The sequence below is a fragment of the Geotrypetes seraphini genome, chromosome 15 (genome assembly GCF_902459505.1).
Source record: "Geotrypetes seraphini chromosome 15, aGeoSer1.1, whole genome shotgun sequence".
In the NCBI taxonomy this organism is placed as follows: Eukaryota; Metazoa; Chordata; class Amphibia; order Gymnophiona; family Dermophiidae; genus Geotrypetes; species Geotrypetes seraphini.
The window spans coordinates 45,332,220-45,358,964 of record NC_047098.1 but is presented as its reverse complement, the minus strand read 5'-3'; the positions used below and the strand labels follow the sequence as shown (position 1 = coordinate 45,358,964).

General features: G+C 43.5%; 1 protein-coding gene across 1 annotated transcript in view; it reads left to right on the top strand.

Moving 5' to 3' along the window:
• TBX4 (T-box transcription factor 4) overlaps positions 1-26,745 on the top strand; it is a 98,547-nt gene that overhangs the window by 40,645 nt on the left and 31,157 nt on the right. Inside the window, exons 4-5 of the mRNA XM_033922895.1 lie at positions 23,472-23,591; positions 24,318-24,465. Coding sequence (XP_033778786.1) covers positions 23,472-23,591; positions 24,318-24,465 — 268 coding nt within the window. The remainder of the gene's footprint in view (positions 1-23,471; positions 23,592-24,317; positions 24,466-26,745) is intronic.

The following is a 26,745-nucleotide window of genomic DNA, read 5'->3' as shown; positions in this document are numbered from 1 at the left end:
GTATCTTTACATACAGTGGCGTACGTAGCATATGTAACACCCGGGACCCATCATTTTTTGGCACCCCCCCCATCTGTAAGAAAAACATGATTTTTAGTAACAAATCACACGTCACACATGAGTACCTAGGAAAAGGCAGCATCTTACATATTGCAGTGAGCAGTACATCAATACACCCATTGTAAAACTAAACAAGCCAGACCAGCACAGATCAATCCTACACCGTCAATCCTAACAGAAAACCATGTCTTTCGAACACACAGAACACAGAAAACACCTTTGCCTAGTATGGAATATGTCATCACAAACTAACCCCTCACTCTTTTACAAAACTGTAGTGTGGATTTTAGCCACAGTGGTAACAGCCCTGACGCTCATAGAATTCTGAGCATCAGAGCTGCTACCACCACGGCTAGCGCTAAAAAACGCTCCACAGTTTTGTAAAAGGGGGGATAAAATAGAAATACACAGTTTCAATGCTCTAGCTCAGAGGTGCCCAAACTTTTTGAGCTTGTGAGCTACTTTAAAATGACCAAGTCAAAATGATCTACCAACAATAAAATTAAAAAACACAAAGCACACTATACGCTGAGAAAATGTTAATTATCATTCCTATTCTGGGTTTTTTTCAAAGAGGTCAAGGCAGATGACTCTATGCATTGTCACCTCAGTAACAACCATACAAAAATAGACAAATATACCCTCCATCCTTTTTATTAAACCACAATAGCAGTTTTTAAGCGCAGGGAGCTGCGCTGAATGCCCAGCGCTGCTCTTGACGCTCATAGGCTCCCTGCGCTAAAAACCACTATTGCGGTTTAGTAAAAGAGGACCATATTGTAAAATATAGACAGCAGATATAAATTCAGAACTGTGCATAGTAAGTGAAGGGAAGTTTTCATCTCTGGGAATTTACCCAGTTAACTATTAAGTTATTTGGGCAAATTCCTTTGAAAACTGTGGTAATACTGTCTCCACTTTGCTAAATTTAAAATAAAATCATTTTTCCTACCTTTGGTGATTTCATGAGTCTCTGGTTGCACTTTCTTCTTCTGACTGTGCATCCAATCTTTCTTCCCTTCTATCAGCCTGTATGCTTCCTCTCCTCCACACCTCATTCCCTCCCCCAACTTTTTCTTCCTCTCTCCCTGACCTTTCTTTCTTTTTTTCTGTTTCTCTTCTTTCCTTCTGTTTCCCTGCCTGCCCCCTTTCTTTCTTTCTACCTGCCGTTCCCCAAGCCACTGCCACTGCCGCTGCCATTGGGGAACAGGACCCACCAATGGTTAACAGGCCCCAAAGCCGACGCATGCTCTCCCTGCTTAGGGCCGATCAGTCTTCCTCTCCCCGACGTCAATTCTGCCATCGGAGAGGAAGTTCCGCACAGCCAGGCAGCGATTGGCTGGCCCGAACTTCCTCTCCGACTGCAGAATTGACGTCGGGGAGAGGAAGACTGATCGGCCCGATAGATTAGATCACCAAGACAAAGTGAGTCCTGGGTGATCGACTCTGCCTTGGCGAGCTACTGGCGCCCCTGCCTTAGAACACTGCCTAGGACCCTGGGGGAGCCCGGGCCCCCTGTCAGCTCCGGGCCCCTGAATGCAGGACTGGTAGTACTGCCCTGATGGCGGCCCTGTGTTTATTCATACCTTCAAAGAAGTCAAGCAAATTGGTGAGGCAAGACCTCCCTCGGCTGAACCCATGCTGATTCTGTCTCATTAAATCATGTTTGCTATATGTTCCACAATTTTATTTTTTATAGTTGTTTCCACTATTTTGCCCAGCACTGAGGTAGCCTTACTGGTCTGTAATTCCCCGGATCTCCCCTGGAACCCTTTTCAAAAATCGGCGTTACATTGGCCACCCTCCAATCTTCAGGCACTACAGACGATTTTAGTGACAGGTTATAGATCACTAACAACAGTTCAGCAATTTAATGTCTGAGTTCTTTCAGTACCCTGGGATGTATACCATCTTGTCTTGGTAATTTATCACTCTTTAAGTTGTTTGATGTACCTAAAAAATTGTTATTATGAGTTTTTGCCTCTTTGGCAAGTTGTTCTTCATATTCTTATTTAATTTTCTTTATCAATGCTTTGCATCTTGCTTGCCATTGCTTAGGGATATCTTGAAAACCCGATTGACTGGGGGTCCCCCAGGAAAGGTTTAAGAACCACTGGTACAGTGTAACGCATTGTAGTAATCAAGTTGAGCAATGACTACAGAATATACTAGCATGCTTAGCGATGATAGTTCTAACAAAGCTTTAATGTATCTGATCATTTTTCATTTGTAAAAACTACTTTGGATAACAGGTGAAATTTTGTTGTTGGAAGTTCAGCTTTTGGTCTAGGATTAGTATTCCCCCGGTCATTTGCGGTTCGCTGTTCACAGACCCAGTCATTTGCTGATATTCTGACCGCGAATGACCGGGCAGGAGAGGGCAGCCGGAGCGGCAGGAGAGAGCAGCTGGAGTGCCGGCGAGTGAAGGAAATCACTCGCGGTATGCTCCGACCACTTCTTCCTGCACTAAAGTCAGGCCTCACTAATCAGGAGCTGCGTGTCAAAGCACATCAGGCAAAGCAAAAGAACGAAAGAGAACAATATCAACAGATAACTGAGAAGAAATAGGAAGAATAGTGCATATGGTTTTCTATACTGATCTCCAAAATGGTTGAATATTTGGGTAGTCATAAATCATATGCTTAAGGTCACCTAAATTTCCATTACAATGCCAGCGTTTATTTGAAATTCATTATTTAGCTTGCTAGGAGTCCAATATGCTTTATAGTGTAGGACGTTATGTATACTTAAAAAATTTTATCCATTGGTCATCAGCTCCTGACCAAGTAGATTCGGATGTCCAAATGTATTTAGTACATGTACTAGTAGTTATAGATGATGATATAAAAAAATTATGATAAAGTGAAGTCGTTTGACCTTGAGTAATTCTTACATGACAGAGTTCCAAAAATTTTGATATTAAAGGGACATTAGGATATAGAGGCCATTTTAAATTCTTTAAGCAGTGCTGTAGTTGAAACCATCTTTAGAATTCCATAGAGGGGAAATCAAATTTAGTTTGCAAATGTTGGAAGATGAGTAAAGACTTAGGACCTGATTCTCCAAAATGCGTCCCGATTTTAGGCAGCTGTAGGCGTCCTACAGCTGTCTAATCAGCCAATCGGGATGCACGTTTTTTTAAAAAAATGCTCCCCAGGCAGGCCTGAAGGCGCCTCCGGGAGCCTAGGGAGACCCGCAAGATGCCTAAGCTCGTCTAAGGGCCTTAAGCGGGCCTTAGGCAAACCTAGGCGGCCCTACGCGTCTCCCTAGTAGAGGAGAAATGCTAAAATGTAGGCCAGCAAAATGCTGGTCTACATTGTAAGTAGACGCGGCCGCTATACTTATTGCGGCAAGGGATCTCTCTCCCGCTATAAGTATAGCGGGCCAATGCCTGTCCGATCGCTGGCAGGAGGGTGCTCAATCCCTCCTGCCCGAAGACGCACCCCCCCCCGACAATATTGATCGCTGGCAGGAGGGTGCCCAATCCCTCCTGCCCGAAGACGCACCCCCACCCCCCCGGCGCTAACAACCCCCAAACCTCCACCCCACCAAACTAACCTTTTCTTAAGGCCAGACGGTTCTTGCCCGTCCAGGCGGCAGGCCTGCCTCGTCGAAATGAGGCAGGCCTGCCCCTTCCCGGCCCATCCCGCCGAAGCCTAAGGCCTGATTGGCCCAGGCTCTAGAAGCCTGGACCAATCAGGCCTTAGGCATAGCGGGTCCGCCCATCCCCACTAAGTCTAAGGTCTGATTGGCCAATCAGGCCTTAGATTAAGTGGGGGTGGGCGGACCCGCTATGCCTAAGGCCTGATTGGTCCAGGCTTCTAGAGCCTGGGCCAATCAAGCCTTAGGCTTCGGCGGGATGGGCCGGGAAGGGGCGGGCCCGCCTCATTTCGACGAGGCAGGCCTGCCGGCTGGACGGGCAAGAACGGTCTGGCCTTAAAAAAAGGTTAGTGTGGTGGGGTGGAGGTTTGGGGGTTGTTAGCGCCGGGGGGGAGGTGCGTCTTCGGGCAGGAGGGATTGGGCACCCTCCTGCCAGCGATCGGTAGTGTCGGGGGGGTGGTCAGTAGTGTCGGGGGGGGGGGGGCATCTTCTGGCAGGAGAGTTTGGGCACCCTCCTGCCAGCGATCGGTCAGGGGGCTGCGGCCCGCTATACTTATAGAGGCAGAGAGATCCCTTGCTGCGATAAGTGTAGTGGGCCGTGTCTAATCTAACCCGATTCTCTAACCAGCGTCTGTAACATGGATGCCAGTTACAGAATCGGGGTTTAGTGTAGGCCGATTCTGAATAGGACGCCTCTCCCGGGCGTCCTATACAGAATCAGGGCCTAGGTGTCTTGCGGGCCTCGCCTTCAATATAGGTGGCCTGCCTGGGGAGCATTTTTTAAAAAAAACATGCATCCCGATTGGCTGATTAGACAGCTGTAGGACGCCTACAGCTGCCTAAAATCGGGACGCACTTTGGAGAATCAGGCCCTTATTGTCCATCAGTTGATTAATATACCAAATATCCTTCCCCTTCCATATGGAAGCAACATATTGGCTTACCACCAATTTTAATATTAGGATTATACCAAAGAGGAGCAGAGAGAGAAGATTTATTCCGTGAAAGTGTAGGAGAAACCTTTTCAAGCACTTGTATGACATAGTGAGTGAATTTGTTGGTATCATATTATGATAAATGTTTAATATTTTCCTGGATGGGAATATACTTCAGTGGAATTGGAGAAGTTAGAATACCAAGCAGGTGGAGCAGAGATCATAATTGACTGACCATAGAGTACCATATCTCAAAAACATAGCAAGATGGTATTTATAAAAATCCAGAAAACCCAATCCCAATCATGTACTTTAGGTAGCTTTTAACATAGAGAGGGCAATGCGTGGAGGTTTGTTGCGCCAAATAAATTTAGAAAGTAGGGCTTCAAGATCTTTATAAAAAGAACGGCTTGCAAGTCTAGGAAGCATTCCCAAGATATAATTGATGATAGGAGTAAGAGTCATTTTAACTGCTTCAATCCTACCCCACCAAGATAAATGATATGGAGACCACTTAGAAATCAAGGCAGAAATTTTAGATTGAAGAGCCTTCAAATTTAGGGACATGAGAGTATCTCTATGCTTGTGAAATAAGATACCAAGATATTTTAGCTGATCAGGAGACCATTTCAAATCAACAAGACCTAAATTGGATTGAAATGTGTTATCATTCAATGGCATAGCTTCTGATTTGTTCCAATTAATAAGATAACCTGAGAATATAGAAAATTCAGAAACATTTGGAGTAGCGCAGGGCTAGAATCAGTGGGTTCAGTGAGGAATATAAGAAAATCATCAGTGTGCGCTAAGGTTTTAAATTGGTGTCCATTACAAGAGATTCCTCTGATGGAGGATGAATTTCTATTGGCAATCAATAATGGTTCAAGTGCAATATTAAAAAGAAGTGGAGGCAAGGGACAACCTTGTCTAGCACCTCTTGACAATCTCACTTTCTCGGAGAAGATGTCATTGATTTTAAACCTGGAAATAAGGGATGCATATAAGACCTTAACCCATTGCACAAAAGCATTCCCACATCCAAACCATAATAAAGAGTCATATAAATGAGGCCATTTCACCATAGCAAAAGCTTTCTTGGCATCAAGAGAAATGGCGATGTTAGAATTTTTATCAGAATGGGCTAAGTCAATAAGGTATTGAAATGTTTGAGCGCTATCACCGATATATCTGCCTTTCATGAATCCTACCTGATCAGGGTGTATAATGGCAGATAAAAGTGATTCAAGCCTGGTTACTAAATATACTTCACTAATAATGTGGTCTATAGATGTGCAAATAGTCCTTATATTTGTCTGTTCTATAGATGATTTGAATAGTGCTGTCTCTAAAATCTGGTCTCTCTCCTGCTCCTGGCATTATTTGCTGCTAACATATAATTATTGTTGTCTTTTTCACCATATCTCAGATATATCATTGTTATATATAAAAATGCCTTCTATGATATCATTTTATAATATTCAATGGCTCTGGCTATATCTGTAGTTTATAAAGGTTGTCATAGTATATACATGGTGTTCTCTTGGATATCTCTTACATATTATCTCACCTTCTCTTCTAAAGTAGTTATACTGTTTTACCTTTGATTATAGGCATTTCAGTTTTACGCTAATATGGGGACAAGTTATAGCCCTTTTCTTATCCTATATAATAAAACTCTAGCCGCGCATGCGCACTCAGACCTGCGTGATCTTGTATCCCTGATCTGTGATCCATATGTCCGTGGCCAGAGTGCGTATGCGGCGGACAGATCGGGAAAGCACAGCACAGCCGGCGACTTCCCCCCTCCCGCCCTCACTCACTGCCCCCTCCCGCCCTCACTCACTGCCAAAACCACCACCTCCTCCTTCTCGCCGGCTCACCCGCTTTTAAATGAAGAGAAAAGCGCTGCACCGCGCTAAAGCTGGCTTTGTTGTCTTCTGTCCACTGCGGCCCGCCCTCTCTGACTACTTCCTGTTTCTGCTAGGGTTGGCCGCAGTGGATAGAATACGCTGAAGCCAGCGGCTTTAGCCGCCTATCTCCGTTCCTCCGGGGGGGGGTTCTTGGAGGAGAGGGATCGCGGCCACTCTGCGCCCCCACCGAGGAGCCCAGCAACTTTCCGCTGCCCGGGACCCGAGTCATTTGCCGCCCCCCCTCTTCCCTTACCGCGGCCCCGACTGGCGATTTAAGCAGCGTGTGCAGCAGTCTTCACACGCTGCTTCGGGCCCTTCTACTGCCCTGATTTGCTCCAGACGTGCCAGAGTAAATCAGGGCAGTAGAAGGACCCGAAGCAGCATGTGAAGACTGCTGCACACACTGCTTGAATCGCCATATGTAGTCGGGCCCGCGGGAAGGGGGGGGGCGGCAAAGGACTCGGGCCCACGTTTGTAATCGTGACTGTGGGAAGGGAAAGGGGGTAGAGGAAACGCTAATGCTGCTGCACAGGGAACTGGTGTGGGGGGAGGGAAATGGAAGGGGGAGGGAATGCTGCTTTGGACAGACAGACACAGGGAGGAAGGGAGACAGAAAGAAAAGAAGAAAGACACAGGGGCAGGTGCACAGGGAACTGGTGTGGGGGGAGGGAAATGGAGGGGGAGGGAATGCTGCTTCGGACAGACAGACAGAGAGAGGAAGGGAGACAGAAAGAAAAGAAGAAAGACACAGGGGCAGGGAGATATACAGAAAGACAAACAGACAAAGGGGGCCAGGGACAGAGACAGACAGAAAGAAAGACAGCAGGAGTCGCATCAGGAGGGGTGTGGGATGCCGCAGAGGGAACTTTTCCAATGGGTGCTACTGGGCGGCTGTCGGGAGCCTCTGATCAAGGGCAGAGCAAGGTAAGTGTATCATAGGGATAAGAAGGAGGAGGGGGGGAGAAAAAGGAATGGAGGCCTAATGTTGGACAGGGGGGAGAAGGAAGGTGCTGCTGGACAGAGGGGAGGTAAAACAAAGGGAGAAGGGCTGCTGCTGCATAAGGAGAGCCGTGAAGGGGTGGTGGTAGACACAGGGGAGGTAAAAGGAAGGGAGAATGGACAGGGGGAGCAGGCAAGGGGTGGTGATGGACAGTCAAGGAAAAAGAAAGACAGAAAGAAAGAAAGCGGCTAAGGAGAGAGAGAGAAAGAAATAAAGAGAGACACACACATATATTCTAGCACCTGTATATCTGTAGTTTATAAAGGTTGTCATAGTATATACATGGTGTTCTCTTGGATATCTCTTACATATTATCTCACCTTTTCTTCTAAAGTAGTTATACTGTTTTACCTTTGATTACCTTTGTTAGAAGACTGGGCAAACAAATGGCAAATGCGCTTTAACGTGGACAAATGCAAGGTCATGCATATAGGGAAAAAGAACCCGTTGTTCAACTACAAATTGGGGGGGGGGGTATTGTTGGGAGACAGTAGACTTGAGAGAGACTTGGGTGTGCTGGTGGATGCATCACTGAAGCCATCTGCACAGTGCGCAGCAGCCTCGAAAAAAGCCAACAGGATGCTGGGCATCATAAAGAGGGGCATAACAACCAGGACGCGGGAAGTCATCATGCCATTGTATCGCGCGATGGTGCGTCCACATCTGGAATACTGCGTTCAGTATTGGTCGCCGCACCTCAAGAAGGACATGGCGGTACTTGAGAGAGTCCAAAGGAGAGCAACGAAAATGGTAAAAGGGCTGGAACACTGCCCATACGCCGAGAGGTTGGATAGGCTGGGGCTCTTCTCTCTGGAAAAGAGGAGGCTCAGGGGAGATATGATAGAGACCTTCAAGATCATGAGGGGCATAGAGAGGGTGGATAGGGACAGATTCTTCAGACTGAAGGGGACAACAGGTACGAGGGGGCATTCGGAGAAACTGAAGGGAGATAGGTTCAAAACAAATGCAAGGAAGTTTTTTTTCACCCAAAGGGTCGTGGACACTTGGAATGCGCTACCGGAGGAAGTGATCAGGCAGAGTACGGTACAGGGATTCAAACAGGGATTGGACGGATTCCTGAAGGATAAAGGGATCGTGGGATACTGAGGGAGGAGCTGGGATGTAACACAAGTATAGAAAGCTAACCAGGTAATGAGTATAGAAACCAAACCAGGTCGTGCATGTGCAAGACCGGAGGGTTAGGACTTCGATAGGAAGACAGGACTTAAATGAGAAACCAAGGTGGCAAGGGAGCCCCTTCTGGTGATACAGACAGGTCGTGACCTGTTTGGGCCACCGCGGGAGCGGACTGCTGGGCAGGATGGACCTGTGGTCTGACCCGGCAGAGGCACTGCTTATGTTCTTATGTTCTTATGTTCAGTTTTACGTTAATATGGGGACAAGTTATAGCCCTTTTCTTATATTAAATACAGTGCTTGGAATGACCCTCAGACTTGTCGCTGTAATATTATTGGATTGACTGCTTCAGTTCCTGTCTTTTAACCTCTCAGTATTTTAGATAGGTATGGTTAGATTCTAAGAACATAAGAAGTTGCCTCCGCTGAGGCAGACCAGAGGTCCATCTCACCCAGCGGTCCGCTCCCGCGGCGGCCCTTCAGGCCTATTTCTTGAGCAGTGATCCCTGACTATTTCTATAACTTACCTCTTACTCCTATCCCTATAACCTGCCTCTACTCCTATCTGTACTTACCTCTTACTCCTATCCCTATAACCTGTCTCTACTCCTATCTGTACCCCTCAATCCCTTTGTCCTCTAGGAACCTATCCAAACCTTCTTTGAAGCCCTGTAATGTGTTTCTGCCTATCACAGCCTCCGGAAGTGTGTTCCATGTATCCACCACCCTCTGGGTGAAAAAGAACTTCCTGGCGTTTGTCCTAAACCTGTCTCCTTTCAATTTCTCTGAGTGCCCCCTTGTACTTGTGGTTCCCTGTAATTTGAAAAATCTGTCCCTGTCTACTTTTTCTATGCCCTTCAGGATCTTGAAGGTTTCTATCATGTCACCTCTAAGTCTCCGCTTCTCCAGGGAGAACAGCCCCAGCTCCTTCAGTCTGTCAGTATACGAGAGGTTTTCCATTCCCTTAATTAGCTTAGTTGCTCTTCTCTGGACTCTCTCAAGTACCGCCATGTCCTTCTTGAGGTACGGCAACCAGTACTGGACGCAGTACTCCAGGTGCGGGCGCACCATTGCACGATATAGTGGCAGGATGACTTCCTTCGTCCTGGTCGTGATACCCTTTTTGATGATACCCAGCATTTTGTTTGCTTTCCTTGAGGCTGTGGCGCACTGTGCCGACGATTTCAATGTTGTGTCTACCATCACTCCCAGGTCTCTTTCTAGGTTACTCACCCCTAGCGGTGATCCCCCCATTTTGTAAGTGAACATCGGGTTCTTTTTCCCCACATGCATGACCTTGCATTTCCCTATGTTGATGCTCATTTGCCACTTTTTGGCCCACTCCTCCAGTGTCGTCAGATCCTTTTGGAGATCTTCGCAGTCTTCCTTGGTTTTAACCCGCTATATAGTTTGGTGTCATCCGCAAATTTAATGAGCTCACATTTTGTTCCCGCCTCCAGGTCGTTGATAAATATATTGAACAGGAGCGGTCCCAGCACCGACCCCTGCGGAACTCCGCTCGTGACCCATAGCCAGTCTGAGTAATGGCCCTTTACCCCAACCCTCTGTTTCCTGTCTGCTAGCCAGTTTTTGATCTATTGGTGAACCTCCCCTTGTACCCCGTGGTTCCATAGCTTCTTAAGCAGTCTTTCATGAGGTACCTTGTCGAAGGCTTTTTGGAAATCAAGGTAAATAATGTCTATGGAATCCCCTTTATCCACCTGGCTGTTTACCACCTCAAAGAAGTACAATAAGTTTGTGAGGCATGACCTACCCTTGCAGAAGCCATGCTGACTTGACTTTAACAGCCCATTGTTTTCGACGTGCTCACAGATGCTGTCCTTAATCAGCGCTTCCATCATCTTTCCCGGGACTGAGGTCAAACTCACCGGCCTGTAGTTCCCTGGGTCACCCCTTGAACCCTTCTTGAAGATGGGCGTGACATTAGCTATTTTCCAGTCCTCCAGAACCTCTCCAGTTATTAAGGATAGGTTGTATATTTGTTGAAGTGGCTCTGCTATTTCGTTCCTTAGTTCCTTGAGTACCCTTGGATGAATGCCATCTGGACCTGGCGATTTGTCACTCTTTAGCCTATCTATCTGCCTGAGGACATCCTCTTGGCTTACCTCTAATTGGACCAACTTATCATCCTGGTCTCCATTTGCGATTTCTTCGGGTTCCAGAATGTTGGTTGTGTCTTCCCTCGTGAAGACTGACGTGAAGAACTCATTTAACTTGTCAGCTATCTCCTTTTCCTCTTTTACTATTCCCTTTTTGTCTCCATCATCCAAGGGTCCCACCTCCTCCCTCATTGGTTGTCTCCCCTTAACGTACCTGAAGAATGATTTGAAGTTTGTTGCTTCCCCCGCCAGTCTCTCTTCATATTCTCTTTTTGCTTTCCTAACCACTCGGTGACACTCCCTCTGGTGTTCTTTGTGCTCTTTTTGGTTGTCCTTTGTTTGGTCCTTTTTCCATTTTTTGAATGATGTTTTCTTGTCACTTATCGCCTTTATTACTGCATTTATTATCCATGCTGGGTTTTTTGTTCTATTTTTTTTGCACCCCTTCCTGAACTTGGGGACACACAGGTTCTGTGCTTCGTGCACCGTGCCCTTCAGTAGGGTCCAGGCTTTTTCTACGGACTCCATCTTCCTTGGGTTTCCGTTGAGTTTCTTTCTTACCATTTTCCTCATGGCATCATAATTTCCTTTTTTGAAGTTGAGTGCCGTCGTTGTGGTTCTTTTCACTTTTGATGATCCAATTTCAAGCCTGCAATGGATTGTGTTATGATCGCTGTTTCCCAGTGGGGCTAGTACCGCCACCTCTTTTGCGGGTCCCCCTAGTCCATTGAAGATTAGGTCAAGAGTGGCATCTCCCCGTGTTGGTTCCGTGACCAGCTGCTCCGTGTTGGTTCTAATTTAAGTACTTCTATTATGGGCTCCTTTTACGAAGGCGCGTTAGCGGTTTAACGCACGTGCTAAACCGCCGGACGTGCTAGCTGCTACCGCCTCCTCTTAAGCAGGTGGTAGTTTTTGAGCTAGCGCTGGGGATAGCGCGTGATGAAAAGTCACACGCGTTAAACTCGCTAACGCGCCTTCGTAAAAGGAGGCCTATATCTTCATAGGAGTCACTTTCTGTTCATGGTAATAGGTTTGGCAACATTGTATCTCCTTTGGTTTCATAATCTTCTCATTTAAAAACCAAGTGATTTACTTTGTTGCATTATATAAATTTAAACAATGGTTTATTGATTTGTTGGATGTTTAGACTGTTATAATACTAATGTTTATTATCCTATACTTTTATTAGCATCACAATGTTATTACTGTATCTTCATATTATTAAGGTTGATCTTATTGTGGTATTATAATAACAGTGGGTCTTTGATGATGGTCTTGATGCCTGAGTCAGACCCATGGATATCTCACCTAATGCCATATTTTTCTCAAATACCTTCTTTCTATATAAGTTCCAGAAGGCCTTTCACAAATTTCATGATAGTTTGATTAGAACCATTTCAAGTAATCCTTTTCAACCTGAGCATGGTTAGACTCAGCATAGCCAGCTGGAATGTAAAAGGCCTTAATCATCCTGTAAAATGCAAAACAAAGTTTCTGATTATATAACTTAAAAGAATATTGATATTTTACTTCTTCAGGAAACACATTTAAATAAAACTGATTGTTCCCAATTGAAATTTGAGTGGGCTTGTAAGAAGTCATTTTCGCATACAATATTACAACAAGCTGCTGATCCTGAAGGAAGATGGGTCATAATTATGTTCCAAATTGACTCACTCGTTTTCTCGATATTAAATATATGTACCTAATGTTGACTATAATGGTTTCCTGGCTGCTGTAAGAGCCATTCTAATGGAATATGGTTCTCATCCCTTGATCCTGGGAAGTGATTTCAATCTCCCTCTAGATTTAGTATTAGACAAGACAGTCCACTTCCACCCAAGATGTGGTCTGAACTTCACTCTATTACTGTGAATATGGGTCTATCTGACCCATGGAGAATTCATAATCCTACTGGTAAAGAATTCACATTTTACTCTGCATGTCATCAAACTTACTCTAGAATTGATTACTTTCTTGTTTCCAAATCATTAATTCCTAATGTCGCAAAAACAACTACCATATTTTTCGGACCATAAGACTGAATACACTGCATGCCCCCTCCCCCCAGGTACCTTTTGTAGTGGTGGTGGTCCAGCGCGGTCTCCTGGGCGGCTGCCTTGTCTTAGAAGAGTGACACACAATGCAGGAGCATGACCTTTGCGCTTCCTGCCTGGTCATGCCACTCTGTGATTGGCTGCAGTCAGTTACTGACTGTAGCCAATCACAGAGCAGCACGTGACCAGGCAGGAAGCACAAAGGTCATGTGTTGTGTGTCGCTTTTCTAAGACAAGACATCTGTCCAGGAGACTGCACTGGACCACCACCACTAAAAAAAGTACTGGGGGGCTGCGGGTGGCTTCTGGCAGTTTCAGGCTTTGGGCAGCTTTGGGCAGCTTCTGATGGCTTCAGGCTGCGGGCAGCTACAGATGGCTTCGGGCTGCGGGTGTCTTCTGGTGTCTTCAGGCTTTGGACTTTGGGAGGCTTCGAGCTATGGGCTTCATCCAAGCACCAGACGTACCAGACCACCAGATGCACCTATGTGTAGAGGAGGAAAACCAAGAAGAAAAAAATTCTAAACCAAGTTGTTGTTTTTTTTTTCCTTGGGTTTTCCTCCTCTATAGGTGGTGCGTCTTATGGTCCAATAATAATTTTGTATCATGTGTTGATCATTATGGATTTATGTCTAGCCTCTCAACTACAGAAAAGAAGTTGGAGATTTAATGATTCCTATCTCTCAGATCCTCAATTTACTGAAAGAATAAACAATTTCATAACAGAATTTTATCAAATTAAAGCATCGGACTCTATTTCGCCAAACATGGTATGGGAGGCATTTAAATCTTGTCTGCGTGGGGAAATTATTAGCTATTCAGTATAGAATATTAACCCAATTAGAATCTAAAATAGCTCAGTTAGAACAAGATCATATTAAAAATAATGATATCAATACTCTTCATCAGCTTGTCAAATTAAAATGTGAGTATAATACCATGGCTAGTGGGAAAGCTTGCAATGACTTATTGATTAATAAATCTGGCCTTTACTCAAATGCAGATAAAGCTGGTAGATCTCTGGCCCATTTTCTTTCAAACAGAAAGCAAAGGAATAGAATAGAATAGTATCTATTATTTCTGATGATGGAGTAAATGTTGATATTGCCAAAGCATTTGTGAAATTTTAAGATACATTATTTTCTTCTTCATTAAATGAGTCTCAAGTGGCTCGTGAAACATTTTTAAAGAACTTACCTCACCCATCTTTAACAGAACCACAGAAGGATCTCTTAGGTTCCCCTATTTCTATAACCGAAGTTATATCAGCCATTAAATCCTTATCCTTTCAAAAAGCTGTTGGTTTCCCTGCTGAATTCTTTAAAGCTTTCAATGCTACCCTTGCTCAGATACTAACAACTCTTTATAATTATCTTTGGCATAATCCTAGTGATCAAGGGCGATTTACTGAAGCAGTGGTTGTGACCATACTGAAACCTGGTAGCGATGTTACTAAGGTTGGAAATTATAGACCCATTTCCCTTCTTAATTCAGATTTAAGAGTTATTTTAAAAGAGATTTCCAGGCGCTGGAATTGCACCTCCAGAGGTGCCTAATGGCACAGCACTAAGGAGATCTTCTGCACAGGGCAGGATTAATTTGTCGAGGGCCCCTAGGCACACAAGTACACTGGGCCCCCCTGCCCCGCCCCACCCCACCATGCGCCCAGGTGGAAACAGGAAGCTGCGTCAGAGGGAAGCTTTGAGCAAGCAGCACTGCTTGCAAAATTACAGTTCCTGTTGCCTTTCTTACCCGCGTTTCTTGCTTGTCTTACTTTCTGTCGATTGGGGGGGGGGGGCACGTTGCTGATCAGAGAGGGGGGCCCGCATTGCCGATCGATGCTGGAGGGGCCCATCGCCATTTGGAAAAAACAGTGTTGATGTCCTCTTTCATCGGGCCCCCCTGACCATTTCGGGCCCTAGGTATGTGCCTACTGGGCCTATTGGTTAATCCTGCCCTGCTTCTGCAGCAAAAAATGGTGACTTGTGGGGTGTGCTGAGTAAACCTGGGGTAATTTTAGGATGTGTGCGTGTTATCCACATGCTAGAAAATAAAATTTATTTTTTGGCACAGAGGGCATGTCTGGGGGCAGAGAGTGGGCATCTTCTGTGTTCAGTAGTTAGTACTGCTACATTGCCATGTGCTAACTGATCAGAGTGCATGCTTAGCGACTGAGTCCTTACCTCCTACATAGCAAAACTAGCATATGGCCGTTAATTAATAAAGAGAAAATTCAACCATTTTACCCCAGTGGTAAAAATGGGCTTAGTCTGTGGGAAATATCCATATAAGGGTGTTCTAAGGCCACATTTTACTGCTGTTGGGTAAAAGGGCCTCTAAGAATTTTATTTTACAAGCATGTAGAGTTCAGGAAAGTGAAGAGGATCCTTAGTTATGAAAAGGGTCAGGAGTGCCAGAGATTAAGGGCCTCTTATACAAAGTCTTATAGTGCGGGCCACTGTAATAACGGCCCTGAAGCCCATAGGCAGTTGCTAGCGTGGCTTTGTAAAAGTGTGTGGTGGGGGCGGAGAGTTTGCAGCATCACAGCAAGGACTTCAGGGTTATTTGCATCCGAAAATTATGACACATTTCTAGCAGAGGGGATTTTTAATTTATGTTGGCCTCAAAGAGTTTGACAATATATTTTGTCAGAATGAATAGGTTCTTGGTATTGTGTAGGGTTACCAGATTTTCCAAATGGAAAGAATGGACCCCTAGACCCACCCCCAAGCCTGACCAGTTTCATCTATCCCCCATCCCATTATGCCCCAGCCCCCCCCCCAGCCCCTCCCCCTGCTGCCTACTCTCATTGGGCAGGAGGGCATCCGTGGATGTGCAGATGTGACACGATGACGGCAGCAATTTGTTGGAAGCTTTTCAAAACCCAGAGAAAGTGCTGGGTTTTGAAAAGCTGTACGGACCCCTGGACATGTCCTGAAAAAGAGAACATGTCCGGGGAAATCCGAATGTCTGATAACCCTAGTATTGTGCCCACTTAAAACCTTTTGGAAAGTAAGCTAAAAGGTTCCTATTATCTTGGCCCTGATTCTATAAATGGTGTCTAAATCGGTAGGGAAACGGTGCCTGCCGCATGTCAATCACATTTAGGCACCATTTATAAAATCAGGCCCCTTTCTGCCCTATAGGCACTATTTTCATGAATCATTAATGCATGCGAGGGCTATGCATTCACTGTTGTATTGTGCAGTAAATATAAACTCCTGATATTGTGGGTTCTATGACAAGGATTCATCAGTAAATTGAAGCAGCAGCAGCAGCTCCCCCCTCCCCCCATCCTCTCATGATGAGCTAGCAAAGGCTACTTCTTATTCTTTTCATTTTTGACTCCCTTTTACTTTCACAAGACATCTCTGCAAAGGAAAACATACCTCATAAACATGACCAGGATTCTGGAAAGTTTGGGATTGCACCGTATGCTACTTTTAGTACAGTGGAAACGCAAAACCAGCTTGACGTACTGGGCTTTGCATAGCCTTTGATGGCTGTTTCTTACTTTCTTTCTGAAATGCATACTAACACAAAAACTTCCTTCCACCAGACCGATGGAAAAAGTAGAAGACGGAGTGCAGCTTTCACTTTTTTTTTAAAACCAGAGGACTGCATTTCTGGATACAGCCCATAGGAACTTTCCTCCTTTATCCTCACACAAGGCTTACTGTAGGTTATGTTGATGTCATATCAAAGATTAGCATGCAGCATAGGTACAGAAATTGGATTGCCAGAAAAAATGAAAAAAAAAAATCTATTTTCATTATGAAAATTGCTAATGAAAAAGCCCCAAAGCTGGGAATAATGAGAAGATAAACTGGCAGGACCACTAACTTCTAAACTTAAATCTTTCCTGGAATAGAACACAGTTTTGGAAGATTTCATTGCAAAGTTGTAGCCTCCTGACCTGATAAAAATGCTATGACCACAATGAGATGGAGGAAGCCTGTTGTAAGTTAAAACACACCACTAATTAGGATGGGAGGACATAAGGGAAGTGGAACAGTGGTCCAAGCTGAAAAGAGCAATAAAAATGGCTACCGACCTTTATGTGAGGAAATTAAAGAAAACCAGAAGAAAAAAGAAACCAATATGGTTCTCCAAACTAGTGGTAGAGAAAATAAAGGAAAATGAGTTAGCATTCGTGAAATATAAAAATATTCAAGAAGAGGAGGACAAAACAGAATAACGGATGAAAATGAAGGAACATAAGAACATAAGAAGTGCCATCTCCGGAACAGACCCTAGGTCCATCAAGTCCAGCGATCTGCACACGTGGAGGCCCCGCCAGGTGTACCCTGACATAGTTGTAGTCCCCATATCACTCTAAGCTTCTCATATGGAGATGTGCATCTAGCTTACCCTTACCCATGTCACTTTATGCCACTCATAAGGAGATGCACATCTAACTTACCCTTAAATCCTAGAACGGTGGATTCCGCAATTACCTCCTCTGGGAGAGCATTCCAGGTGTCCACCACTCGTTGCGTGAAACAGAACTTCCTGACATTTGTCCTGAACTTGTCCCCCCTTAGCTTCAGTCCATGTGCTCTTGTCCGTGTCACATTGGACATTGTAAATAATTTTTTTTCCTGCTCTATTTTGTCGATTCCTTTCAGTATTTTGAAAGTCTCGATCATATCCCCTCACATTCTCCTCTTCTCAAGGGAGAACAATCCCAGTCTCTTAAGTCATTCCTCGTATTCCAAGTTCTCCATGCCCTTTATTAGCTTCGTTGCTCGTCTCTGCACCCTCTCGAGCATTTTTATATCCTTCTGTAGGTATGGAGACCAATGTTGGACACAGTATTCCAAGTGTGGTCTGACCATCGCTCTATAAAGCGGTATTATTACTTTCTCCGATCTACTCATGATTCCCTTCTTTATCATGCCTAGCATTCTATTCGCATTCTTCGCTGCTGCCGCACATTGCACTGACGGCTTCTGGGTCCTATCGTTAATACGCCCAGGTCCCTTTCCTGTTCAGTTTTTCCCAGAGTTGCACCTGACATACTATACTTGTGTTCTTTATTTTTTCTGCCTAAGTGTATCACTTTGCATTTTTCCACATTAAACTTCATCTGCCATTTATCTGCCCAATTCTCCAATCGGCTCAAGTCGCTCTGGAGTTCCTCACAAGACAGAGATACATCTGGTGAAAGCGCAGGCTGAGGAGCAAATGGCTACAAATATAAAAAAGGAAGACAAAATCTTTTTCAGGTATACTGTATTAGTGAAAGAAGGAAGACGAAAAATGGAATTGCGAAACTGAAGGAAGCTATGAACCGCTATGTAGACAGTGATGAGGAAAAATGCTAAACATTTATTTCTGTTCTGTGTTTAAGGAAGAAAATCCTGGAGAAGTATCATGATTGGCAGACAAAATTACATCTGAGAATGGCGTGGATACCACACCATTCACAGAAGAAAGTGTTTATGAACAACTTGAAAAACTGAAGGCAGACAAAGCCATGGGACAAGATGGGATCCATCCCAGGATATTGAGGAAGCTCAGAGAGGTTCTGGTGGCTCTACATAAAGATTTGTTCAATAAATCCCTGGAGATGAGAGTGATTCCATGGGATTGGAGAAGAGCAGATGTGGATCCTCTTCACAAAAATGGTCGCAGAGATGAAGCAGGAAACTACAAGCCAGTAAGCCTCACTTTGGTTATTGGAAAAATAATGGAAGCATTGCTGAAAGAGAGGATAGTGAAATTCTTACAATATAACGGGTTACAAGATCTGAGACAACATGGCATTACTAAAGGTAAATAGTGTCAAACTAATCCGATTGAATTCGTTGTCTGGGTGACCAGATAATTAGATCAAGGAAGTGCACTAGATATAATTTACTAGATTGGAGGCTCTTGAACAAACTTGACCAGCTGAAGGTAGGACCCAAAGTGGTGAACCGGATTAGAAACTGGTTGATGGACAGATGGCAGAGGGTGGTGGTTGGTGGAATTTGCACAGAGGAAAGAAAGGTGAGTAGTGGAGTGCCTCAAGGATCCGATTCTGTTCAGCATGTTTGTGAGCGATATTGCCGAAGGGTTAGAAAAAAAAGTTTGTCTTTTTGCAAATGATACCAAGATTGGTAACAGAGGGGGCACTCTGGAGGGAATGGAAAACATTTAAAAGGATCTGCAAAAGTTGGAAGAATGGTGTGAAGTCTGGCAACTAAAATTCAATGCAAAGAAGTGCAGAGTGATGCATTTGAGGAATAGAAATCTGAGGGAGATATACTGTAGGTGCTGGAAGGCAAGAAACTGATATGCACAGATGGGGAGAGGGATCTTGGGGTGATAGTGTCTAAGGATCTGAAGGCGACAAGGCAGTGGCTGTAGGCAGGAAGATGCTAAGCTGTATAGAGAGAGGCATAACCAGCAGAAGAAAGGAGGTGGTGATGTCGCTATACAGGTTGTTGGTGAGGCCACACTTGGAGTATTGTGTTCAGTTTAGGAGGCTGTATCTAGTCAAGGATATAAAAAGACTTGAAGTGGTCCAGAGGAAAGCGACAAAAATGGTAGGGGGTTTGTACCAAAAGAAGTACAAGAAGAGATTAGAAGATCTCAACATGTAAGCGGTGGAAGAGAGGAGGGACAGTGTTGATGTGATACCGACATTTAAATATTTGAAAGGCATTAATATAGGACCAAATATTTTCCAGAGCAGGGAAATTAGTAAAACTAGAGGACACAAGTTGAGGTTGAGGGCTGGTAGACTTAGGCAAATGTTAGGAAATTCTTTTTTACGGAGAGGGATGCTTGAAATGTTCTCCCAAGGGAGGTGGTGGAGAGGAAAACTGTGATGGAATTTGAAAAGTGTGGGATGAACACAGAGGATTGCTAATTAGGATAAGAACAGGTTAGCTTTCACTCTCTGAATCCTACAAATGAGATGGTTTGGATAGGCTAGAGTGAACTTCAATGGCAGCTCCAGTAGTTGGAAACTAAGGTCAGTACCGGGTAGACCTCTAAGGTCTATAGCCTAGAAATAACAGAGAATAAAAGACATTTTAATTTAATCATGAAATTGTGATTATAGGACAGACTGAATGAATATTCAGGTCTTTATCTGTCATCATTTACTATGTTACTATGTAATTAGATGTGACTTGTTTATTAGTAGTGATGAATTTAAATTGTGTGTATATAAATAAATAGAGATAAAAATGCAGATTATAGATATAACACCTATAGATATATAGCTGGGTGTATAAATATATATAGATATAGATACTGCCTTAGCCTTTAGACTTTCTTTTTATTTAAGAAGACTAAACCAAAGAATATTACTAGTGCCTTAATGTCTATTCCACATGAGCTCCATATGCAAAAGCTTAATTTTAGCTGCCATTAAAAAAGCACTTAGCATTTATGAGTCCTGCAGTTCTTGCTACTTAACAGCTTAGATAATCAGTAAAGATCAGAAAAACAAGTCCAGGAGCGCTGAACAATAAAAGGGCAATTTTCAAACACATTTAGCTGAATAATTCCTTAGATTAGTCCAGATGAAAGTTGTCTCGGGTATTGATTCCCGAGTGGACCCTTAGACCCAGGCCTGACCATCCCTGCCCTGTTATGCCCCAGTCCTGCCCCTAATGCCGCCCTAGCCCCACCCCCGCTGCTTGCTCTAGTCAAAAGGGAGGACATGTCCGGGGAAATCCAGACTTCTGATAACCCTAATCCTGGCGGATCCTCAGCCAGTTCGGTGTTCAGGATATTTATAATGAATATGCATGAGAACAATTTGCATGCAGAAATCTATGCATTCAGCAAATGCAGGAAAAGGTCAATATTCAGATCGTGGGAGGCAGGATGTGTGCTGGGCCATTTTCAGACAGGCATTGAATATCTAGGGAGTTTTGTGACTGTTAAAAAGTTAACTGGCTAAGTCAATATTAATTGCTGGCCATTAAGTGGCCACAGATAGGACTGCTATTTACATGGCCCGATTTGGCCTCTAAACTTAGCTGCTCGGTGCTAAAAATTGCTGGTTATTGCGTGATATAGCTGGTTAACATTTAGGCACTGATCATGAATATTCAGCGGCGATAACCAGTTATCTTGTGCTGAATATTCATATTTAACCAGTCAGTGCTGTTTCTGATTACTTAAATATAGGGGTCCTTTTACTAAGGCACACACTAATGATTAGCACGCGCTAAATGCTAACACGTCCATAGAATATAATGAGCGCGTTAACATTTAGCACGCGCTAATCTTTAGCATGCGCTAAATCAGCGTGCCTTTTTTAAAGTCTTTATTCATTTTTAAAACTTTCAACAAGTGTAACATAATATACAATCATTTTATACTTTAACATCACTTAATATACCATCAAAGTTTAACTCACATCAAATATCCCTCCCCCCTTAAATCCAACAATTGAACTTAAGCATAATAAATCATAAAATATTTCCCACCCTGGACGTGTATGAACAAAGGGGAAAAAAATAATATTCATTCTGTACAATATTTTGTTAATGGCTCCCAAACATCCCTAAATTTCTTAAAATGCCCCTGCTGTATGGCTATTACCTGTTCCATTTTAAAGATTTGGCATAATGAATTCCACCAAATATTATAATTCAGTTACCGTGCCTTAGTAAAAGGACCCCCTATATTTAACTGATCAGAAACAGTACTGACTGGTTATAGCTATTACTAGCATATTTAAGACAAAACAGAAAAAGTATTTTTATAAATTCAGCATAAAATTAAGCTGAGAAATGTGTTGCCAAAAGCAGAATTTTCCTGAAGGAATGATCATGAAGTCTGGGCCAGCAATTATTTCTTGCTATGAACAATAATGAAGGGATTTGCTCTTTGGGATCTTGCTGGCCACTCTTGGAGACAGGATGCTGGGCCTGATGGACCACTGGCCTGACCAATATGGCACATCTTATGCTTTTAAGGGATGCATGAGAACAGTACTATAGACTGAGTGTAATGGCTGCCATTTGATATCAAGGCATGAAGAGAAAAGAAAGAGGTCTTGCAAGAACAATATATCAAGTAGAGATATTCCTTGTTAACAAGTATAGATATAACTTACTTCTAGTGGATGGAGGCAATTATGGGCAAAATTGTAATGGTGTATTCTGTGTATCTAGTTATTTTACTATTTATATGCTGCTTATAGTCTAAGTAGTTTACATTCAGGTAATCAAATATTTCTCCCTATCTGTCCTGACTAATGTAATGTATCTGACTGATGTACCTGGAGCAATAGAGTGTTAAGTGACTTGCCCAGGGTCATAAGGGGTGGTGTTAGGCTTGAACTTGCAAGCCCTAACTACTCGATCTTTCTAGTAGATCATATCAAGGCCTGTGTCCATTCCTTCTTAAGTGCAAATTTCATTCTGGAAGTCCCAATTACAATGAACTATATGATGGCAGCCATATTATTGTACAAAGATTTGAACATACCCATCATAAGGAGTGAATAATACCATGGATAATCTCTGTCGAGAAAAATAGGGCCAAAAAGAGGAAGAGGCCCAAACAATAATTTTATGAAATAGTAGGTTAAAAGTCCAACATAGGATAACTTACAAGATTGCCCTCTTAATATTCAAAACCTTCAAAACTAAAGAACCAACTTTCCTCGATAAAAATCTTATACCTTATGAATCTAATAGATCCTTAAGATCCTCTGGACAACATCTGCTCTGGGTTCCTTCTCTAAAAATAATAAATACCCATAGATCAACAATATTCTCAGTTACTGCACCTACACTTTGGAATGCATTACCTACTCATCTTTGGCCAGAGCAAAATTTAAAGGAGCTGTAAAAAGCTTCCTATTCACTGATGCTTTTGACTAATGATCCCACTATTCTTTTCTCATTGATCCCCTTTTGTTTTTTTCCCATATAAGTTCTCTTTCCTGTATTTATTGTAGTTCTCCCCCTCTCCTGCTCGTTCTTAGTACATTTGTTTTGTAGTTGTCTGAGTAAAATTGGTCTGTTTATTATTGTTGTTTTAACTTTGTTCTTACCCCTATTCTTATTGTTGTAAACGCTTAGTATTTGATAAGCGTTCAATCAAATTTACAATAAACTTGGAAACTTTACAATAAGAGCTCTCAATGTCCTGTTGTTTTCCTTATTTGGGGGGGTGGGGGTTGGATTTCTTTGGATATGAATACTCTCAGAACAGAATGACTACTGTAGAAACTAGTTTTTAGACAATAGTTTCTTTTTGCATGATCTGTCAATGTAACTTATACATATAGTGGCATATTAAGAAGAGGCAGACTGCCCTGGGCGCCATCTTTGCGGGGGCGCTGGCCCCGCTCCTCCTCTCCACTCCCCGTGCACCTCGTTAAATGTTTGCTAGTGCAAGCAGTATCATCCACTTGCTGCTCACAACGGCCTTGATTTCCTCCTGATGTCACTTCCTGGTCATAGGACCCAGATGTGACATCAGAAGGGAGCCGAGGTCAACGCGAGCAGCAAGTGGAAAATGCAGCTCGCCCCAGCAAACATTTCAAGAGTTACATGGGAGGCAGGGGGCGCTCAAGTGGCAGGGAAGAGTGGGGGCACACAGTGTAACGATGCCAGGTGCCACCGCCCTGGGTGCCAACCTCCCTCGCTATGCCCCTCATACATGCTTATTTCTCTTGGTTCTTTTTCTATGAAGGAGGATGTTTCCAAGTTACAAGATTAAAGTAATTGGGATGAACCCAAAGACCAAGTACATATTGTTGATCGACATTGTCCCAGCTGATGATCATCGGTACAAATTCTGTGACAACAAGTGGTGAGAATTTAATGAAATATTTATTTTTTTAGTTGAAAGAACACAACATAACTGTATTTCAGTTTGCCTTCTGTATTAATGACTGCTTTTTTAATTAAACTTTAAAATATGAAGGAATTGACCTGGTATACTCTGTCAATCCACAGAACAAAATATTAGGTTAATCAGGTTTTCTATTCTGTCTTTACCTATTCTGTTCAAGGTCGGATTATATTACAAGAAGTTGGGTCAGTTACCCAGGAAGATACAATGGACAGTTTGACATGGACATTCAATAGAGTTGCTAGTATAGGTAGATCAGTACAGTTATTAATATAGTTAGATCATAGTTACAAATACAGTAGACTCTCATCTAACCAGCACCCATAGGGATTGATAGATGCCGGATAAATGTAGTTTCTGGTTGCTTGAGAGTTACTATTAAAAATCGGCCTAACTAATATACTATGTAGGGAATACCAAATGTCCGGATTTCCCCGGACATGTCCTCCTTTTCAAGGACATGTCCGGGGGTCTGGACGGCTTTTCAAAACCCAGCACTTTGTCCGGATTTTGAAAAGCTTCTTCTGGCAACCCTAGTCAGGGCCCAGCATTGAATAACACTGACAGTGGGCAGCAAAATGATCACCGCCGCCGGCTGAATACTGGGGGGGGGGTTAGATTGTAGGGGGTGTAAATGAGCTGCAAATGTCAATGTAACTAAGAAAATGGCTATTATTGCTGCAGGATGGTGGCTGGAAAAGCAGAACCGGCCATGCCTGGAAGGCTCTATGTGCATCCAGACTCCCCGGCTACAGGAGCCCATTGGATGCGACAGCTAGTCTCCTTTCAAAAACTGAAGCTCACCAACAACCACTTGGATCCCTTTGGACATGTAAGAAACTGATCTGCCAGATCACAGTGAAGTTTTTTTTAAAAAAAATAATTCTATAAAGTGAGCGCTAAGATTGCACTGAATAAGTATGCAAATGATTAATGACATATACAGGCGTAAAAGCTAAAATTCCACCTAAGCACTTTTCTGTAAATACACGTATGTATTCTGTACATAGCATGTATTTTACAGGTGGATGTATGCAAAGAGGGAATCTGTGCAGGACTCATCACCTACATGTGTAATGTATAGAATACCAGAAGTTAAGTGCATGTCTTCGGCATTTAGGTATGTTATGATAGTATTCTATAAAGGAACGTGAATGCTACCCAAGTATCATGAGCTGCCACTAGAGGCTGCGGCCACAAGGGATATATCTTCAATGCCCCCACAAGGACCACCAAGGATACAGGTAGGCCTAGACCTTAGGGAATTGGGTGTGAGGGGCTTGTCCTGGGAGGGATTGGAAGTCTTTGAGGGGTAGGAAGGAGGGGGGCTATTTTAAGTCTGGTGGGCCAGGAGGGGGGTTCAGGGTACTTTTCAGTTATGTGGGGTCCGGCTGATATCCAACCAGGGCCCCTATCACATTTAGCCCCAATACACAGTGTCACTGCCCAGACATGGCCCAGCCCTGAAAAAATAGATTGTACCCCACCCTGAACTTCTCCAAGATAGGGCAGAATAGTAAATGCCAATAAACATAAATAGTAATGATCAGTGTTTAAAAACACTCTGACTGCCACCAGCTGAATAACAGCCAGCAAGTATTACATTTTCAATACTGCCATGGAAGTCCCCATAGAAAGTTTTAGCATCTCTAAGGTACGTACATCCTGAAAAGTTCCAAGGAAGATAACAAATGGGCCACTGGGAAAATGAGAAACCTCAGATTCCTGGCCTTAAAAATATTCAAAAACAAGAGAAACTGTGGTGACAATGTTCTTGATTTAAAAGTTTTAATACCAAATGTTCTTCACAAATAAAAGCGATGCAGTCAATCCAAATAACACACAGCAAAGAGTAGTGGTGTGGACCCGACATGGTCCTTGTTTCAGTAATAAACAACTTTCTTCTGGGATCCAATCGAAATACAGCACAAGATTTAAATATTCTCCATCATCTCTGCTTATTGCCAAGCTGTCCTTAACATTGGCAATATCTGTAAACCTCTAACTTGGTCAAATATGTTTTAGTCTAGGGTTGCCAGATTTCCTTTTTGAAAAAAGAGGACGCCTGGCCCTGCCCCATTACGCCCACAGTCCTGCCCCATTCCACCTCTGGCTCTACCCCATTCCTCCCCCCCACCCCATCCCACACGAACTTCCCTGAGCTTGAAGGCCGCATTTGGAAGCCGTCGTGCATGCATGGACGTTGATGCAATGATGACACATGCATGCATGCATGCGCATGACATCATCATGGAGATGGCCGTGCATGTGCAAAGGCTTTCAGACGCAGCCTCCGAGCTCAGGACTTTGAAAACCTAGAGGACGTCTGGTAACCCTATTTTAGGCCATCCTAGCCAATTATTCTAATCCTCCAATTTGACCACAGTGTCTTTGGAGAATACACATAACTTGGAAATCAAACTGTGAAGCACAATTTCAGTTCTAGATGTTATCATCCATGTGTCCTGAACAGAAACATCATGTCTATCAGGTAAAAAGTAGTTTGCATGGTCAGATGGTGATAGGACAATTAAAAGGAATGGAACAATTCTGTTAGGTACTGTCTGTCCTTTAGAAAACTCAACAGCAGTGGTATTTATTTATTTAAGTTATGTATATATCACCTACCAATGGAGATTATCTAAGTGGTTTACATTTGGGTACTCAAGTATTCTGGCGGGCTCACAATCTATCTCACAAAGGCACTAGACAGGATGTTTTCAGGGATCCTCAATTGATTCTTTACTGAGGGAACTAATTCTAGAGACTTAAGGCCTGATTCTCTAAAGGACGCTGATCTGAACAGCCACCTAAGAAATGGCCGCCGATCACGTGTGAATCATGCATCAGTGTCCTTTATAGAATCGCGTCTTTTTTTTCTAACATGCCTTATAAATGTAGGCCAGCATTTTACTGGCTTACATTTAAGCTGTCTGTCTTGTGCCTACAGAGACGCATAAGGACACTTATGGATGCCCAAAGCCACTGCCAGTGGAAACCACACCTGCGCCGGCCTTGGCATGCCTAAACGCTTCTGTAGGTGCGAATTAGACACCTATATTGTAGGCATCCTTTGTGGCATGGACATTTTTTAAAGATGTGTGTCCTGATT